The following is a 17,904-nucleotide window of genomic DNA, read 5'->3' as shown; positions in this document are numbered from 1 at the left end:
GTTGTTAAGTTGCGTCGAATACCTTAGAGAGAACGAGCCTGCGAAACTCTGTAAATCATAATCAAGAGACGACGCTTCTCGACTGCTCGATTTTGGACCGGCAGAATTCAGTTGGTGCTCTCTTGCAGTGAATAAATCTTTTCCAATGTTCTCTACTCAGCTGATCTGGGACTTGCGGGCGGGGGGCAAGAAGCCTCTTTTTACAGCCACCCGAAAGCCCCCTAGCCATTTCCGGGCTATTTTTTCATATCCAGTATCGTTCGGATGTGTCCCATCCGCCACCAAATCTTCCATGGCGGGCCCGTCGTTCCTTTGCAAGTCGACGAACACAATTTTCCTGCCTTTAAGAGTCAATTGGCGTGCTAGTCTCTCCGCCTCAATGTTAAATTCCTCAACCCGCTGCTGTACGACCTCGTTCTGGTTGACCAGTAGGCTTGAGAGAATAATGGTTGAGCCAGGCGAGGCAACCCAGAGGGTGTCCAAGAGGTGAACAAGGCGGTATCGTGCTTCTGTCAACTTGTATCCTTGTAAACAATCGTTGGATCCGGCGTTCACAGTGAAGACATGCGGCAACAACTTCGCTGCTGATAGCTTCGCCCTGGCCTCGATTTGGTCGATCCTATACCCCCGCCAGCCTTCATGTTCGTTGTTAAAATGGTTGCCGGATCTACGGGATCCAACCATGCAGACATTGTAGCCGCAGCCGTGCAGTGACTCAGAGAGTTTCTTCCGATACCCGTTTTGATCAGAAGAGCCGACGCCGTATGTGACTGAGCCCCCCAATGGCATTAATCGAAGCACAGGTCGACATTCGGTTGTTGAGGTAAGTTCTGGAAGAAGGATGTCAGTTTGAATGACAACGTTCGAGTCATTTAGTGCATATCACAAAGGCCGCGAGTTTAGGATTGTACTAGGAGTGGAGGCGTACATACTGGGTTGGGTGCAGTGAGCGGCCTTCTGGCGGTGGAAACCGCATTTGGTGGCTTGCGAAAAGTAGCCGACGTTGACTTTACATCTGAAGTTGCGCAGCATTGAGCATATGAGAATCTGGCCCTAAAAGTAGAACCAAGTAAGCAATGCAGAAAGCAAAAACGCGGGGGAAAAGGGAAACCAAAATGGGGGACATCATTATCTCGTACTAGTGAGAGAAAGAGTGGTACACGGCGGTCGGGCAAACCATCTTTAGCCGAACATGACATAGCTCGGCGGGGAGCTTAGCGGCCGAAAACTTGCCGCGACTCTTGAGGTCTCACCTATCTACAAACACATCTGGCCAATGAATTCCTTGCGAGTGCTCTCCTCGAACAGCAGCCTCCAAAAAGTGAACATCTATCACTGGTTGGGATAGCAGCTCTTGCAACGACGGCTCTGGCCAAGGTACACCTGCTGCTGGGACTACCCCATCAGCTAAGTTTCGATCAATTTCCTGGGCGAGAGTATCGTCGCAAGAATTCGCTGCTCCATCTGGGAGGGATTGGGTATGTGCTTTTAGGTTCGACAACATCGTTGACTCCATTACTTCAACATGGCGACTATAATCCTGTGCCACCACGTTTCCAGCCATCTTTAGTTGGTCGAGAAGATGAGATGCCTCCTCGTAGACATCCCGATCAAGACGACTGCCTATCCCATCCAAGAGACTCGAAATGGCGAGGATCGTCAACGACGAGAAGAGGTGTTGTGTGAAGAAGCAATCGAAAGTCACAAAGGTTCCGTCGATCCACGCTCGCGTGAGTAGTCTTGTAGACTGATGAGCGCATCGTATGCATGCCTTTGACAGTGCTGTCGCTTCGGCAGGGATACTGGATGTTGCGGGAGACGAACCAGGACGCGAGCTGGCAATCTGGATTCGCAAAGCGTGCAGCAAAAGTGGTCGAGTAGCCAAAATCACACACTAGTGAAGATCAGCTTCTTGAAGGTACTGTAGAGGATACCTGATTGATCATGATGGCTAACCTGATAGAAACGAAGATGGAGAGAGACAATTTTATGATCATGAGGCTCGTTCAGAGACTTGTCTCCTATCTGTAACGGCCGAGGTAAGATTTCAAACCAGGATTGTAGATCTTTGAGGCAGCCTTGTACGCGGCTTGAGAGGTTTGCGCATGTACCTTCAGCTTGCGTTCGGACGCTGTAGACAGACCGAATAATGGAAGTAAGTAGACCAGCTAGTCTGATATCAGCAACATAATAATCAGAGTCACCATGGCTATCGGTCGAGCTCGAAGTAGATGGCTCGCAAGGCAGGTCAACACCAATGTCATCATCTTGAATTGCCGGCGGGTGATTTAGTTTCGCAGCATAGAGTCGGTCTATGATATATGCAGTCCAGAAGAGGCTTTTTCGATGTCGGCGAACCAAGGGGTCTGGCAATTGAGACTCCGGGATGTTGAGGTGTAGGCCTATGACAATAGCGACACGGACGGCAGTGCCCGCAAAAACGTACGCACTATATCGTCGGTTTAGGGCCATGGAGTAGAAAGACTGTCTAAAGGTTAGTCGCCGTTGGACGGTTCACGGGAAAGACTTACCAAAAGAAGATAAAGCTCAACGGTTTCGACTTCGGGGCGCTCTTCAAGGTATCCTAAAGCCTTGGATGCTTGCGCAAAGTATGCCATTCCAGGGAAACCGTGGACACCGGTGGATTTGGAGATGTAGAGCTCCCCGATAGCAAACAAGGCCCAAGTTCTACAACGAAGGACTATCGCTTCCAAGCTCGCGTCATGATTGTTCTGCTTCCAACTTTCTGTAATTGCTTGTGTTTCCACTATGTGATATGAACGCCCAATGTACTTCATGGCAGCCTCAAGCAGAAACTTAGCGCGAGAAGGCCCAGGCCATGGTGTGTTGACCTGAGCCAGCGACATCATGGACTCGTTGGAGGCATAATTCAGTCGTATGAGGTGGATAGGCTCGGGAGCTAACGGGTCCGTGATGACCTGGCGAAATCTAGTCGCAAAAGCGGCATCGGCAGCCTCGCCGATGAGGACAGGGCTTCTGAAGACATTCAGACTGTCGAACCATGGGTCGATACTGATTGCTGGACTTGTCTCGTTTTCCGCGGACTCTGTAGATGGTTCTGGCTGAAGGTCTAGAGGAGATTGCAGTGATTGTAGGGCACTTCCGTCGGGAGTATTTGTGTCGTGGGAGTCATCGATTTCCGCTGTGCGGGAGTCCAGCCGAGATGTACTCTGCCGCTTCAGTCTATCGATTTCCTGGAATAGTTCATCAAGTAAACTTGATCAACGGACCATCAGCAACAGAGACATAGCAATGAAATGGGGCCTTCAAGAAGGGATGTTGGCTCACCTTTGCGGGACCTTTACAGTCCTATTCCTTTGCGGAAACGAGCACTCGTTCGCTTTGTCAGACTGTTGGCAATTCTGACACGGACGGCCGCCGCTACACTTCACCTTCCTTTCGTGGCATCGATGACAACTATGGAAGCAGTGAGCAGTCGGGGGGTTCTTTTACTGGCATTGGGTCGCTCGGTATCGCCCATGAAGGACTCACGCGGTATTTTTTCCAGCGAGCAGAGCGCTGCGGATACTTCTAGTAGTACTGCCGGTAAGGGTTGATTCTGGCGTTCTCTGCATTTCGCCTGCTGATGCTGATGTTTCTAGGTATAATTGGGAAAGAGGATGGCATCTAGGTCCCATGCAGAGTGCTTTGTTCGTGCGCTCGGTGAAACTACGACCTGCCGGAAAGTTGCTTCAATTCTGGAATAGTTGTGGCAAAGGATTTCGGAGGTTGGACATTTTGCCGAGGGGACTACCAGCGTGGCCGAAGAGAGAGCAACAACCAACTCTAGAACAATGTTCTTTCCCACGATGGGCGTACTTTAGAGGATTCGGTCAAAACCTTCAAGGTGGGAGATATAAGAATGAGGCTTCCTCACAGGGAATAAACAAATTGTGGCAAGTGTCTGTACGTGAGGTCGCATATTCTGTTTTTCCAAACCCAACTTTTACACCATGACCATCGACTACTCTCATCACCACAACGACCGCCGGCTGTCCGAGGCTGCTGCAAAGGCCGCCGCTTCTTGCGTCCAGAATCTCAGTAATTGGGGTCCCGCCGTGAAAGAAATTCAGACGTGGCCCGAATATCGGCCTGAGCCACTTAGAGACCTGCCCCAACTCGCTAAAGCGCTTGGTCTTGGCAACATCTTCATCAAAGATGAGAGCAGACGGTTCGGTACCGAAATGGGCTCTTTCAAGGCTCTGGGTGCACCCTTTGCGGTGTATCGGATCCTTGCCGACGAGGTACACCGTCGAACCGGCGTTTATCCGTCGTCGGCCGAGCTTCGTACAAGCAAATATCATCCTATCACGCAACAAGTGACTGTCTGTGTGGCGACAGACGGCAACCAAGGGCGAGGACTTGCATACGGCGCCAAAGTCTTCGGGTGCCGCTGCGTTGATTACATCCACGGCCATGTCAGTCCCGGGCGTGCCAAGATGATGATGGATCTCGGCGCTGTTGTCATTCGAATCGATGGGGAATACGACGAGTCTGTGAGCCGAGCCAAAGAAGATGCGCGAATCAATGGGTGGCACTTCGTCAGCAGCACGTCTTGGACCGATTTCGACCACGGCATTCCTCAGGATGTCATGCACGCATACATGGTGGTCGTTGAAGAGGCGCTCGAGATGATACCAAGCCTTCAGGATATAACCCATGTTGTTGTATGTGGTGGGGTGGGCAGTATTGCGGCAGCCATCTTTTTGGGTTTCTACAAACACTTCAACCAAATTGCTGCGTCAAGCAACTCAAATACGTTTCCGCGCTGTATCGTTATCGAACCGACCGAGGCAGACTGCCTGCTTCAAAGCGCCAAGGCTGGAGAGTTGCGTCCGAGTAACAGCAGTCTGAGAACATTGATGGCCGGGCTCGCATGTCGAGGCCCATCTCCCGCTGCGTGGAAGATTCTTGAATGGCTTACTAGTGATTTTATTGCTGTCCCTGACCGCGTTGCGGTGGATGGAATGATAGCCTTGGCGGAGGGCAAGCATGGTGACATTCCTGTCGTTTGTGGAGAGTCATCAGCCGCGACCATGGGTGTCCTACTCAAGGCGGGCTGTAATGAGGCTTTTCGCGAAAAGCTGAGTCTTGATGCGCGCAGCCAGTGCGTGATTTTCGGTCTAGAAGGAGCAACAGATTCTTCAATCTATAAGGATCTCGTCGGCAAGTCGCCTGACGATGTTTTCAAGGCACAAGATAGATTTTTGCAGCTTCATGAATAGTAACAAGCTCACATGCTTTGACGAGCTTCGTCTAGTCCACACCTCTCAGTTTACAAAGTTCGCGTCCTGTCTTATTGTAAGAGATACTCAGTAGTAGTTCAGCCCTTTACAAACCAACTTCAGAAAACCATGTCTCCTAGGATGAACCCAGAGCTTAGATCTCTGCATCGGACCTCAAGAAGTTATTCGGAAATTTGAACCCGTTGTCATGCTGAAAATTTGCTCTGCTATTCTCAGGCTGGGATCGAGCTGCTGTCCGACGGTTCACAATTGTGATTGGGAGCCCGTTCGGCGAGGGAGTGCGTTGCCGAGCGTCAAGACCGGGATTGGCCAGGAAGTCCGGCGTGAGTCAACATGACCGGTCGCTCCGCTCCGGCCGGTCAAGGAGCGTTTCGCCGAGCGCCATTCGGTGGAAAGAAGCCGCGCCGATGGGCAAGAGCATTCACACTAACTATCAACGCCGCATCATGATAGCACAAATCAGCCTCTCCAGAAATGATGGTTTTGACCATCCTGCGACGTTGCTGGAGCGTCCATGTGACCAAAGTTTGTTTGATACATGTAGAGCAAAGTCCGTCGTCTGATGATTTAATGAAAGCCAAAACGATATCGCATCCAAAATTGCCGCCTTCAATGCTACTATGAGAGGGACCAACAGCTCACATCTAATCATGAAATCCGCCGTCAACACTCAACAAAAGATAGGCCAATCCCCGGCTGGCGCAGCTGACTTTATGGACCCTGATGATCTGAGGACTGAATTTGCGATGGCAATGTCAGCAATGTATCAGCAAGAAGTCCCGCTATATGGAAACTTACTCGATATTGTGCGCCATGTCAATCAAGATGTCCTCCGCAGAAAAGAAAAAGACCTCGCCGTCGACACGGTCGCTATCAGGGCAAGCACGGAGAGGCTCACGCTTGAACGTCATGGTGCCATTAGGCTAGGCACACCCTACGAGCTTCGGACGGTGAAGCGCATCTTTGCGGTTCTGGGGATGCACCCGGTTGGGTACTACGATTTATCCGTCGCCGGCTTGCCGATGCATGCCACGTGCTTTCGCCCTACGAGCGTGCAGAGCCTTCATCGGAACCCGTTCCGAGTCTTCACTACCCTGCTCCGTCCAGATCTCCTCGCCGACGAAGATGCGCGCCAGCTATCGGGGAAGCTGCTCCAGAGAAGAAACATATTCACGGCCGAGCTCCTTGAAGTTCTAGACACTGCCGAGTCCCAGAATAGTAGGCTCACAGAAAAGCAGGCTGCCATTTTCATTTCCGAAGCCTTGCGAACTTTCAGTTGGCAGGCGGTGGCTGCCGCCACGTTCGACCAGTTCAACATTTTGAAGGCCGAGCATCCTATCTTGGCCGACATTGCATCTTTCCAGAGCGCGCACATCAACCACCTCACCCCCCGAACCTTGGACATTTCGGCTGTTCAGACTGCTATGAGGGAGGCCGGCATGGCTGTCAAGGCACGCATCGAAGGGCCGCCCATTCGCAAGTGTCCCATTCTTCTGCGCCAGACTAGTTTTCTGGCCCTTGAAGAATACGTCCACTTCAGAAGAAGCGACAGTTCCGGCCTGGTCTTCGCTTCTGATACTGAGCCCGGACTGATCAAGGCCGGCCATACGGCTCGTTTTGGGGAGGTTGAGGAGCGGGGCGCCGCCGTCACGGATCGGGGACAGGTACTTTACGAACGACTACTGCGAGAAACCATGGAGATGACGGCGAATGCTGGCCCTGAAGAGGCTGATGGACTCGCAAAAGATGTCTTCAAGCAATATCCTGATACTTGGACTGAACTGAGGAAAGAGAGACTGATACATTGCGAATATGTCTGCGTCAGAAAAGTGTCCCCGAACGAGGCCGGGCGGCAACTCGATGAACTCACTCTTGAGCGCCTCATTTCACAGGGTGTTATAGAAGCACGCCCGATCACTTATGAAGATTTCCTCCCGTTTTCGGCGGCTGGGATTTTCCAGTCCAACATTCAATCTCGAGACAAAGATGGACGACCGCTGCAGATGAAGCATCCCAAGCCGGACTTGCCCGGTCTCGTGGAAGCACTGGGGGAGGAGCCAGTGAATATTCAAAACTGGTACTCTGTCATCCAGAATCGGAGCCTAAAGGCCGTGGCGGAGAAGCTGGGGATGACCGCGGCGTGGCCTTGTTGAGAGCAGCTGAGATAGAGGGTGTATTGAAATTACGGGCTGGTCAGGCTAGCCAACCGAACTTCATCATCAACATTGCATAAAGGCTTCAGAATTTTGATACATATCGAAACTATCGAAACAAGAGCATGTTTGTTGAGTTCCAACTCGACCTTTCCTATGCATAAGATATAGAGACAGATTATAACATGAATCTACTTAAACTCAGTTTCCAAGTCATTAATGTGAAAACTTTACTCTGACGTGAAGGTTTTCGAACAAACAATTTGATGAAGCTAGTGCTAGTCCGAGAGGCGCGCTGTTCGAGTCCGAACAGGGGCGCGAAGTATCAAATACGTTATCACCAGCTCTTTCTTCTTTGCATTTCCTTTCCTCCTTTTTCTCTTTTTCGGTTCTCTTTCTTTTCTTGCGAACCATCTTTAATCAGTGTTTTTGAGGCCTGTTAGTTCTATTTATGGGAGACATTGAAGAGCGGGACTCCACTGCTAGGATCGGCTTCACTTAGTTCCTCGGCCGGTAATATGAAACACCGTGGGGAAGCTTGGTCGGTCGTGAACGTACAATGTTCGAGCACACAGCGATAACACTCAATCTTTTACTAGACACTTCTCTCTAAGCTGCAGGAATAAATGTGCATCCAGCAATACTGCGGAACGCGATCGCGGGGTCGAGACAAGATTGACATCGTTTCAAAGCCTGCACTTGTGGCGCTGTAAACAACGTTTCTCGAAGCGACTAGCGATCCTCCGACTAGAGCCACGCCAACCCACAAAACAAGGGCAGAAAAAAGAACAGCCCACCATCCATCCCAAGTTTTCGGGACCGGACGACGGCTGTGGCTGCACCGTTGCCCACCCGTCGTCCGTGCAGACCCACAGACGGGAGCAAACGGCACCGCCTCACCTGTCAACGGTCTGCTCCCGATGCTTCCCGGTGAACGGGCGACCAGGCGTACCATCAGAACCCCCAGGCCTGGCTCTCCCGGCCGCAAGGCATCCACAAGATCTAGGCAAATGAAAGATCCTGTCGTATCCCGACTCGTGCATTCAGCCAGACATGGATGTCGCGCTTCCTACCAGCGTCAGCGGCTCTGCTTTGTCAGAAGTTGGAGCGAATCATCATCGCGCGGTCGGTCATTTGATTGCCCCGATTGAAATCGTGCCGAGGAGGAGCAGATAGATCTACGTGCTTCCCCCTGGATCCAAGATCTGAACAAATCAAAAGCTCGGGATTATGTTTCGCTTGACAAAGTGCCGGTTCGCCTGAGTCTCTGGGGACCAACCGTGAAAGCGTACTGGCTGGCTAAATCTAAACGGCTTCGCCTCGGGCCTAATATTCAGCTAGGAAAAAAATCATGCAGACTAAAGGCCACGAACTCGTGTTTGGACTCATCACAATGTCTCTGAACCTCTCATTCCTGAGAGCGTGAATAGCCAGCGATGCCATCGGCCCTTGTTCGGCCGAGTTCACCTCGCCCTGTAGGGCGTGCAGGGATAGCGTACTCCAAGTATGCGGCCCACTAGCAATTACCTTAGCACCGTCGCGGGGTTCAGTGGGGAAAATGGTGCAAGGTCTGGGTACCTACCTTGTAAACACTAATGCCAATCTCCATTCTCCAGCCTAGGATGCCCACTGCCCACTCTTCGTAGTGGGAGGAAAGTCGTGGGGGGAACAGAAGGTCTAGGATTTAGCAAAGCGGAGTACATACTGGTTGGTAGGTTGTTTGGAATGGTGCCAAGGTAAGGTAGATCGATAAGCACCACCCAAATGTGCGAGACCTTGACTTGACCAAGCAAAAGCAAAGTTTGGTTGGGGTCCAGGACCAGGATGTCGAAGATGGGCCGCGCGTGCCTTTCCGCTCGGCTTCGCGGATAGCCGACCAATGACCCACGGCTCCTCTTGGCAGGAGCCTTATTCCGTGGACTCTGCAGTCGAGACGCGCGTGTCTTTCGTGGACACTCGCGCGCTTTGCGTCACCGAGGTCCAAGGAGCTTCGTATCGGGCCTTTTTCCGCCTTTGCGTAATGATGAGTCGTCGTCGGCGCGGCGGGTTGTGCAAGTGACATGAAAGAGTAGAGTCGATACGAAGACAGTGTGTTTTTGTGGCGCCTTCCTCGATCGTAGATTGCGATTCACGGGTCGTCGTGGGCTTCGGTTCTTGAGCGGTTGCACAGGGTCGCTTGACTTGTGAGGGGGCCAGAAGGAATCTCAGAAAGAGGGGGGTATTCGGTCTGTTTTCAGATAAAAAAAACCTCGAAGCGTTTTATACATGACATTCCACCAAGCCTTTGGTATACCTCTAGCGAACACCGGATATTGATACATCCTTCCCTGATTACATAGTACTAGAGAGACTGAGCCCCATGAGTTGTTCTCTCTAACTTTGACAAATGAAGGAACGAGGAACGACATTATTACAGGGGCCATATGAAAGACAACGAGATTGGGCCAGCCAAAAGGAAAATATGGTGACAGGTTGTAGTGTACATGGGTTCTTGGTATGGTGGCGGGTTTACTCGAGCGCACGAGGGCTTCGTTGTAGTCGTTCACGGGAGTTGCGCGAAGCATGGACCAAACTTTTCTTTGGGATTCTGAGAGGTGGGTTGGGCATCGTGGAGGCGGGGAAATAGATTATCTTCGTTGTCCTTCTCGAATCTTGCGAGACGCCATTCTCGGGAGGATTTTCCGTCGGAGGGATGCTTCTCAGCAGCCTTGCTGCTGCTGCCGCCAGACGTCAGTCTCTGGCTAAGGAGAGTCTTTCTAGGACGGTTGAAGTAAAGAAGCAGTGTCTTACGAGCTTCCAGCATGGTTATGCTGAGAGGATGTGTGGCTGGCGGGCATGTTGACGATGCTGTGTATTTCTTGACGAGAGCTGAAGTGTACAGAGAAGGTGACGATCGTCAACCGTAGTGACGAAGATGAAGCTAAGATGTTGTTCAGAACGAAGACGTAAAGTGCTCTTTAGACGGATGATAAGGAGATGTCGGACTCCTTAGAGGGTATAGAGAGAGTAATAGAGAGAGTATAGAGCGACAGAGTGAATCTCACATTGTAGGCTGAGTGGCGGATGATAGAGTTTAAGTAAATGAAGGTGAAAGTGTTGCTGGAAACAAGAGAGTCGCTGGCGGCCCAGATCTGGACGCCTTCTGGAAGCGGTCAAAAGGGCAGAAAGGTACGCTGGGGGGGGGGGGGGAGATCAATGAGAGATTGGCGAAGGGCGACAGCGGCCAAGGCATAGACTGCGGCACTGAGTACCGAGAGATCTGGGTGACAGCTGCTTGAACACGCCGTTCATCTAGAGAAAAGGCAGGGGGGAGGTGGGATTACGGACGACCGTCCGGGATACTTGGCGACTTTTCCGGTACCCAAGTTCCCGTTTAGTGAAAGTGCAGGTATTTTGATATGTTGAGACCGGCATTTGGCCTCGTGCCTGACTGCCAGAAGAACTTGATTTGGTTTTCGTTGTGCCCTTAAGCACCCAATTTCCCTGCCTGCAGGATTAGCGGTGGGAGAAACTCAGGAACAGAGTCGTGTACATCGTTGAAGAGGTCAAGCAGTGGCAAATCTGACAGGTGCAATTCCGTAGGATGCATCAGAGTAAGACGCAGACCTCATTTCTTCTAGGGTGCTAGTGAAAGGGGAAAGACATGGTTGAGACACTTTTGAGGGAAAGGGTGGTGCGGATGCGGGAAAAAGGGTGTTTGGGGTGTGAGGAGAGGAAGCAACGCAAAGGTCGGCAGAAAATGGATGATGATTGTGCTTGACAGGTAATTAGGTCGTGTCCCGACCTGAGGTGAGGTGTCTACAGAGCAACAAGACCATCCTGGGAAAAGCCCCCAAATTGGACGGGGATGAACCAAAACTTTCCTCGTCGCAACTGCGACCGAGAAGCTTGCAGGCAGACTACTGCAGGGATTTGCTTCTGTCTTGTTTTCCACTTGGAGAAATGGCGCCCCATGGGCCAAATGTGTCAAGTTCACGCTCAGTGCATCCTTGAAGGAGAGAACAGGGCGGGCTCCATGAAATGCGGGGGAAAAGGGCGACAATTTTCTGGTAGCCTCACACCCAGATGCGTCTTGCTGCGCATCGGGCGCAGACGTGGTGAAGAAGCCCTTCAGTGCGGGAGGCTTGGTGCTAGAGGCGCTCAATGCTGAGAAGCGGTGAGCTTTCGAAGAGGCCAATCGTCTACCTCGCGCGCCACACTGCGTAATCGAGGTTGCCGATAACTAGAAATGATTGAGAAGGCTGTGAGTTGCTTCTGGAAGAACTGGGTGGGGGGCGTTTGGTGAAGGAGACCGTTCTCCTACTCGGGCAACCACTCGTAGAAAGCGCCATAGGATGCTTGTCCTCGTTCGTGGATCCCGGGTAGCAGCGGGGAGCGGGCTGGTCATCGATCAGCCCGCAATCGTCAAGTTGAAGGCGGGCGTAGTTGGAGGCGAAGACGGGAGGTGAACGCTGGGTCTGAGATGGACGGGCGATGGTAGAGCGAGGTTTGGTGGTCGAATTTGGCCCCTGTAGCTACCTGGCCAGGGTAGATAGCGTCATTCATTAGGAAAGAAATACAACGGAGTGAACAACTCACGATCAGCAGATTAGATTCAAAACAAGCCAAAGTTGCCGTAGGTCTTTGCGGTTAGTCGAAGGGATCAAGGCAGGGTTGTCGCTCCGGGTCGTAATCCGTGTCCGTACCGGCGGAGGCGACCTTTGGAGAAAGCACGCTACCTTTGACTGACGGGTGCCAGGCAAATCTGTTGAGATAAGGCCGTGATAGCGTGAAAAAGTGACTTGAGGTAGAGCGGGCTGAGAGCTGAGCCCGGTAAAGCCGCGACATGGCGATGAAAAGGGCGGAGACGAAGTCGGCTCGGATGGAACCATACGAGAGGACGGGGCGGTAAGGACGGACTGCCCGTGAGGAGTGAGTAGGTACCTTCCGTGTGGCACCCGGGGCAGGAAAGAGCAGGGTCATCTGCTTCCTCCTACCTGCCTTGCCTTACTCCAAATTTTGGATAGGTACCTGAGGTACCTGATGTTTTGTGCCAGACGGGATGGAAAGAGCTGCAGGGTTGGGGAACGGATGGGGTGAGATGGAAGGACCACAGTGGTGAGTGTTCCACTTTGGGGTTGAAGACGTACCTCAGGCAGGTCAGATCCAGTAAACGTCCCATCCCTGCTTTTCGGCCATCTGAATTCACGCCCATCCATCCCTACCTCTTGTCTTTTTCAAGGGCCACCCATGTTTTGAGCTTCTACCCTCTTCTGGACGGTTGTCCGGGCCGAGCTCTCGACGATCCTCCTCATCCTGACCATCTCCATTTCGTACGCCTGCACGGTCTGGTATCCGTACCTTACGGATACATCTGGTCTCATCAGCATCAAAAGTACGTACTTGATTGTCTCGTGCGGCATGCCTCAGGCACGGATGCATATCTCCGGCCCAGCAAGACCAGGGACTCGCAATGTCGTAATCTCCCTCCTTCACCTTGTCAACTCTCCCCCTGTCGGATCCTAGACTTTGACACTTAGACTTGACTCCAGGCTCTATCCGCACGGCACCTCCCTCTCCAAGCACCCCGGGACCTTTGACGCCAAGTTGGTGGTAAATCCTGACCGGCAACAGTAAACATCCGAGCCCTGTATGTACGCAACAGGATACCTTTCAACCCGACACCCTCGACGGCAATGCCACGGTGCCACGTGGCATACAATTTCTCTGAGTCCTTGGCTCAATACCTAGGCCCTGTCATCGCCTTGTCGACACACTACCTTGCCCTAGACACTAAAAAGAGGATCCCCAAAGAAGCCTAGAAGCTATGATGCGTGACATCTCGCCCACATCAGCGCGAGCCGGACGCACTACGCTTTTGTCCGCCATCTTTTTGGTCCTCTGCTACGGTGCTTAGATGCGTCGTTAAAGTGTGCAATGAGCCTGTCCAGCCCTCTGAGCCTGGTCTGCCGTCTGAACTTGAGATTAGTGTCAGGAATGCATCGGGTCGTGCAGCCCTAGCGACACACCCAGGTTGGCCATGACTTGATGGTCAAGATACATCTATAAAGTGTTTCTATCTAGCTCATAGCTGACGTTCGTGGCAGAAGATCCGCATAATATTTTGTGACCGAAACAGTCCCAGCCGCGGGATGTCAGACTCGGTAATGATCGCTCAACATCAATATGTTCCATGTTCTTACACATGGATTGTGTGGCGCCTCTGGAGTACCGTTCGAACCCGAGTAACTGGACCGACGGAATACCGCGTCCCACAGTTATGCAAGCAACCGTAGACCATAGAGCAAATGCGAGAACCACGTTCAACAACGCAACGCCGACTCACTCACCAGGCGTACCTGATGACCCTTGCTGTAGTCAACCAGCTCCCTAAAGATTCCGCTGCGAATGTGTCCCCACGACGCGGAAGACCGAGATGATATCCTTCTTCAATCCGCCTCACCGCCGCGACTGGGGTTGTTAATTAGATGGTGGCCGTGCATCATGCGGCCGTACCAACACGCCAAAGTTTTGCCCACCTGGTCCTGCCTGCTGGGCGGCAACCACCATCCCTGACCGGTCTTGGGTTCACCAGCCCATCGAAATATGGCCCCTCCACCTCTTGGCCACTATCGAGCTAAACAACAAATCTTACCAATGAAAAGGCCCTAGGACTTGAAACACGCCACATCCATGAAGCATGTCCAAAGCCCGCCATGGACATTCTGAAACCTAACAACCAAGACAGCCTCGTATCTTCCACGCCATCTGGCGGTGAGTGACGAAGAGAAAAGTGACATTTCCACCGGGCACCTTCTTTGCAGATCGATAAATGCAATCGACCGTTTCCGTAAAGCTCGCTTATTCTTCATGGATCGATAGCGGGCCTTAGTTTTACTTTTTCCAATTCTGCACTTTCATCATTGCTTTTTCTTCTTGACGGCCGTGGGACCTACATGGGGTTGACCGCTGCTTTCCGGGCTTGGGACAGCCACTTGCCAGATATTGCGAGGCAAGAGAGGCAACAGGCATCTTGATCTTTTTGCGGCTGTGCTGGTCACGTTGACAGCACCATGTTCGATTCTGATTATGAGCTTTTACGCCCAGGTCACAACGAACTAGTATCTGACCGGTTCTCATACTTTTGAGCCTCAGGAGCTTACCCCTGGACACCTGCACTTTCTGGTGTCACCCTTCGATACAAGGGCAAATGCCGGAGCGATCAAGCAAACATCTCGGAAGAACGCCGCAGCCCCTGGGGAACACCCTCGCAAAATGCGCCTGCGGGAGCGGCGAGAACGGGTGCGCCGTCTGGCTCCCCTGCTGCGCCGCAATATGCCGACTCGAAGCGGGCGCGCAGGCTCTCGACCCCTGGCTCCTCAGTCACTTTCATTTGTCAGACTCTTTTCCAGTCTAGATGGTTTCGTGAGTGGGTCACTCACAAAGCAACTCACAAAGCAACCCAACTCCGTGCCACACGGAAACCGAAATGGGACACGTGCAGCTTACGCCTCGCTTCTATCGTGATGCGGCAAGTGACATTCTTGCCGCTCCTCCGCGCTTCTTCAGACCGCTACTCTGAATATCGATCCAGAACAGGATGCAAGATCCTGCCGGTCAAACGCCTCGCTGCGCGACACCCTTTGTGTACTTGTTAGTACCTAGTGACTACATATTCGCTTCATCGGTCAATACCACGCCAAGGCAGGCTTCCTCGGAGCCTTGCTAAGGTATAATCGCCGACCTCGAAGGATTCTCAGTTTTCGGTCGTCCGACTATATGGAGCTACTTCCAGTGGACACTTGTGACTGGTCAGTATGACCATGCATTTTCGTGGGCAGTGTTTCTATGACCTCTTTGATTGTATCGACTCTCTTGAATCCTGGCCAAAGGTCGGCGCATCGGTCACGGATCTTTTGGCGAATCAATGCTGATCAAAGTCTGATAGCTTCCTTTGTCAGACACCATGTCTGTGGACACACAAAGACCCTGGAGAAACAAACTCGAACACAATGTCTCCGTACTTTGTGCTCCAGAATCAAAGCATCACGATCAAGGTATGAGGCCCGAGTAGTCCAGATCCTTCGAAGAGAGTCTTTATAAGTCCAGAGGTTTACCGGCTGTTATTTGCTCTTCTCTACTCTAAAACAACTCAGACATCAAAAGCCAACAGCCCACATACACTCACACAAACATATCAGGTAAAACTCCAACCCCACTCTCTACTAACATCATCCACAGAACCAACCCCCAAAAATGCCTCCCAGCGAACTCCTCAGAGACATGCTCGCTCCCCGCGTTCTCGGTAACTTCGACGGTGTCACCTTTGTAGGCGCCAAACGCCTTCTAGCAGGCCTCATCGTCGTCTCGGTCATCTGCGTCCTCGCGATCTACCTCGCTATTCACTTCCGCATCTGCCTCGCCCGCGACAAGAAATCCTTCCGCTCCCTGGCCATCGACTTTGAAACACTCGGAAAGGTCCACGCGACGCTCAAGAACCAGCACGAATTCATCCGCGAGGACTGTCGCAACTTGCAGATGACGCTCGACTTTTACATCAAGGAGTACGGTCGGCATCCGCGCCATAATCAGTTGCGGTTCGAGCCTGGGCAGGGGAAGCAGACTTCAGGTGTGACTGATGTCATCAACTCTCCTTCGGGTAATAGACGCTTGCGTGAGGACGAGGATGTCTTCGTGATTGAAGAGCCTTCGCAGGAGGATTTGAATGGTGGGGTTGAGGAGGGTGATGTTGCGGATGGCGATCGTGTTCCGCGGTTCAGCGAGGAGGAGAAGAAGAGGAAGCAAGGTAAGGTGCCGCGTTTTCAGGCTATCGCAGCTGGTATGCAGGATGTTCCGCTGACCCCTCCCATTCAGGGGCAAGGTAATAGGTAGTTTCATTCCTGGATAATATCCAAAACGTGCCGTCACTCGCTGGGTCCTGTCAAAGTTCTGTATCTCATGGGGAAAAGCTTCTTGCGTTTGAAATCATTGATACATTGTTCTAATCTAAGCTCGTGACTTGATCTGCTGCTTGACCCATTGAAGTTTAGTCCGACACAGCTCGAGTATTCCTGCTATGAAATCTCATGTTCCGTCAAGGACCACCGAGATCCTCTGTATTCGTGGCAGCTCTCACTATCTTGGAAGCCATCGCATAAGGTATGCCCGTCCTTCTTAGGGGTTCCACTCCCGTTAAAGCCCCAATTCCGCTTCGACGTCTCAACTATAAAGAGGACACATTGTTAGAATCCGCTACGTTTTCTCTCTCATCGCCCTATCAGTGGCTCAGTCTTTGTCGTCTCGAAGCCCTTGTCCGCATGGAAGCCCATGGTCAAGCTGCCGCTGACCTTTCTAGCCCATTTCAAGGTGCATTATGAGTGGAGACCTAGGATATGAAGTCTTGAAAACAGTCCTCCCCGGAGGAGAACCCGGTCAAACACAAGATAAATCACTCATCTGCTTCTCTAAATCCCTCAAACCCATCTAAAATGCCGTCTTCCTCTGCTAGGAGTGTGTCTTAGAGTGCTTGTTATGCTATCTTAATAATTTCTTTAATTATAAATACGTTAAGGAGAGTTTGAGAAATAAGGAAGTAATATGGCTGAAGGGTTTCACATTACAGTTATCATAAGGGTCATTATAAGATAGACTAGGAACCTGCTTCGCTTGATTCTTCTACTCGATCTAGAACTTCATGTTCCTTTCCTAAAGGTGTGTCTTGAAGTGCTTGGCACGCTATCTCAATAAGTTTAACGTATCGGGTCACGAATACGTGAGCGAGAGGCAGAGATTAGAAAGTAAGATTTTTAACGAGTTCCACATTACAGTTGCAACTTGCAGGAAGGGTTCAGTCACTAGCTAGGGGTACAGGGGCAGTGCACACAGTCTCACTGCGCGATACAAGCCCCCGCGCCCGTTGTTCCGCCAGGACTGGCTCCAGCACTGATCGAGCAGCCTTCGAGGTTCTTGATGAATGTGCTTTATACAGAGGCGGCGCAAACTGAGAAGGAAAAAGCAGCAGAAATATACCAAATCTACATTCTCAGCTTGAATCTAAATCATGCTCAAGACGGAGTCTTGTCTTGCTAATCGTTCTTATCGAAGCCACTAGTGCTCATTATGTCATTGACCTCAAAGGTGCTACGTAGCTTGGATGGGCAAGAGGTACCCGAAGTGGCTGTGGACTACGACGGTAGCAACGCTTTCCCACTCGTGAACTATTCGTGAACGAACGTAAGAGAAGTCGTGACGGGAATAGCAATCAAGAGATCTCATAACATCCTTTCAGTGTTCAGGACAAGTTGAGCACTGTGTGTGGTTGGCTCGACTCTCCCATCCCAAGTATAAAGGTGCAACCAAAGTTTAAGTCGGGCTTTGTAGTTGCGTACCTTGCGATTGAGGCCGGGGCTTTACCTTATGTTATACCACGTGTAGTTGGGTGCCGGTTGCCACTTTTGCCTGCTCAAGGGGTTTCCTCTTCACAAATGCGTGCACAGGTGCCAACC

The 17,904-nt window shown here is 51.6% G+C and overlaps 8 protein-coding genes across 8 annotated transcripts; 5 read left to right on the top strand and 3 right to left on the bottom strand.

Annotated features, from left to right (window-relative positions):
• Window positions 1-156: 156 nt before the first annotated feature.
• Window positions 157-3,596, bottom strand: CPAR01_07444 (fungal specific transcription factor; the record flags this gene model as incomplete). The annotated part of the gene is made up of 6 exons (XM_060491713.1): window positions 157-830; window positions 933-1,015; window positions 1,254-1,843; window positions 1,894-2,484; window positions 2,532-3,204; window positions 3,514-3,596. The coding sequence occupies 6 exons, from the start codon at window positions 3,594-3,596 to the stop codon at window positions 157-159; spliced, it is 2,694 nt and encodes an 897-aa protein (XP_060350587.1).
• Window positions 3,597-3,974: 378 nt separating this feature from the next.
• On the top strand, window positions 3,975-5,246 carry CPAR01_07443 (uncharacterized protein; the record flags this gene model as incomplete). The annotated part of the gene is made up of 1 exon (XM_060491712.1): window positions 3,975-5,246. One exon carries the CDS (start codon window positions 3,975-3,977, stop codon window positions 5,244-5,246), a length of 1,272 nt encoding a protein of 423 aa, XP_060350586.1.
• Window positions 5,247-5,917: 671 nt separating this feature from the next.
• Window positions 5,918-7,420, top strand: CPAR01_07442 (uncharacterized protein; the record flags this gene model as incomplete). The annotated part of the gene is made up of 1 exon (XM_060491711.1): window positions 5,918-7,420. One exon carries the CDS (start codon window positions 5,918-5,920, stop codon window positions 7,418-7,420), a length of 1,503 nt encoding a protein of 500 aa, XP_060350585.1.
• A 1,214-nt stretch (window positions 7,421-8,634) lies between these two features.
• CPAR01_07441 (uncharacterized protein) lies at window positions 8,635-9,029 on the bottom strand (the record flags this gene model as incomplete). Its single annotated transcript, XM_060491710.1, has 3 exons — window positions 8,635-8,746; window positions 8,790-8,947; window positions 9,003-9,029. 3 exons carry the CDS (start codon window positions 9,027-9,029, stop codon window positions 8,635-8,637), a joined length of 297 nt encoding a protein of 98 aa, XP_060350584.1.
• Window positions 9,030-9,962: 933 nt separating this feature from the next.
• On the bottom strand, window positions 9,963-10,257 carry CPAR01_07440 (uncharacterized protein; the record flags this gene model as incomplete). The annotated part of the gene is made up of 2 exons (XM_060491709.1): window positions 9,963-10,161; window positions 10,211-10,257. The coding sequence occupies 2 exons, from the start codon at window positions 10,255-10,257 to the stop codon at window positions 9,963-9,965; spliced, it is 246 nt and encodes an 81-aa protein (XP_060350583.1).
• A 3,630-nt stretch (window positions 10,258-13,887) lies between these two features.
• On the top strand, window positions 13,888-14,040 carry CPAR01_07439 (uncharacterized protein; the record flags this gene model as incomplete). The annotated part of the gene is made up of 1 exon (XM_060491708.1): window positions 13,888-14,040. The coding sequence occupies one exon, from the start codon at window positions 13,888-13,890 to the stop codon at window positions 14,038-14,040; it is 153 nt and encodes a 50-aa protein (XP_060350582.1).
• Window positions 14,041-14,925: 885 nt separating this feature from the next.
• On the top strand, window positions 14,926-15,502 carry CPAR01_07438 (uncharacterized protein; the record flags this gene model as incomplete). Its single annotated transcript, XM_060491707.1, has 2 exons — window positions 14,926-15,052; window positions 15,348-15,502. The coding sequence occupies 2 exons, from the start codon at window positions 14,926-14,928 to the stop codon at window positions 15,500-15,502; spliced, it is 282 nt and encodes a 93-aa protein (XP_060350581.1).
• A 153-nt stretch (window positions 15,503-15,655) lies between these two features.
• CPAR01_07437 (uncharacterized protein) lies at window positions 15,656-16,291 on the top strand (the record flags this gene model as incomplete). The annotated part of the gene is made up of 1 exon (XM_060491706.1): window positions 15,656-16,291. The coding sequence occupies one exon, from the start codon at window positions 15,656-15,658 to the stop codon at window positions 16,289-16,291; it is 636 nt and encodes a 211-aa protein (XP_060350580.1).
• Between the last annotated feature and the right edge of the window lie 1,613 nt (window positions 16,292-17,904).

The sequence above is a fragment of the Colletotrichum paranaense genome, assembly GCF_030867605.1.
Source record: "Colletotrichum paranaense strain IMI 384185 chromosome Unknown Scaffold_5.1, whole genome shotgun sequence".
NCBI classification, from domain to species: domain Eukaryota; kingdom Fungi; phylum Ascomycota; class Sordariomycetes; order Glomerellales; family Glomerellaceae; genus Colletotrichum; species Colletotrichum paranaense.
This window is presented reverse-complemented; position numbering and strand designations above follow the sequence as displayed.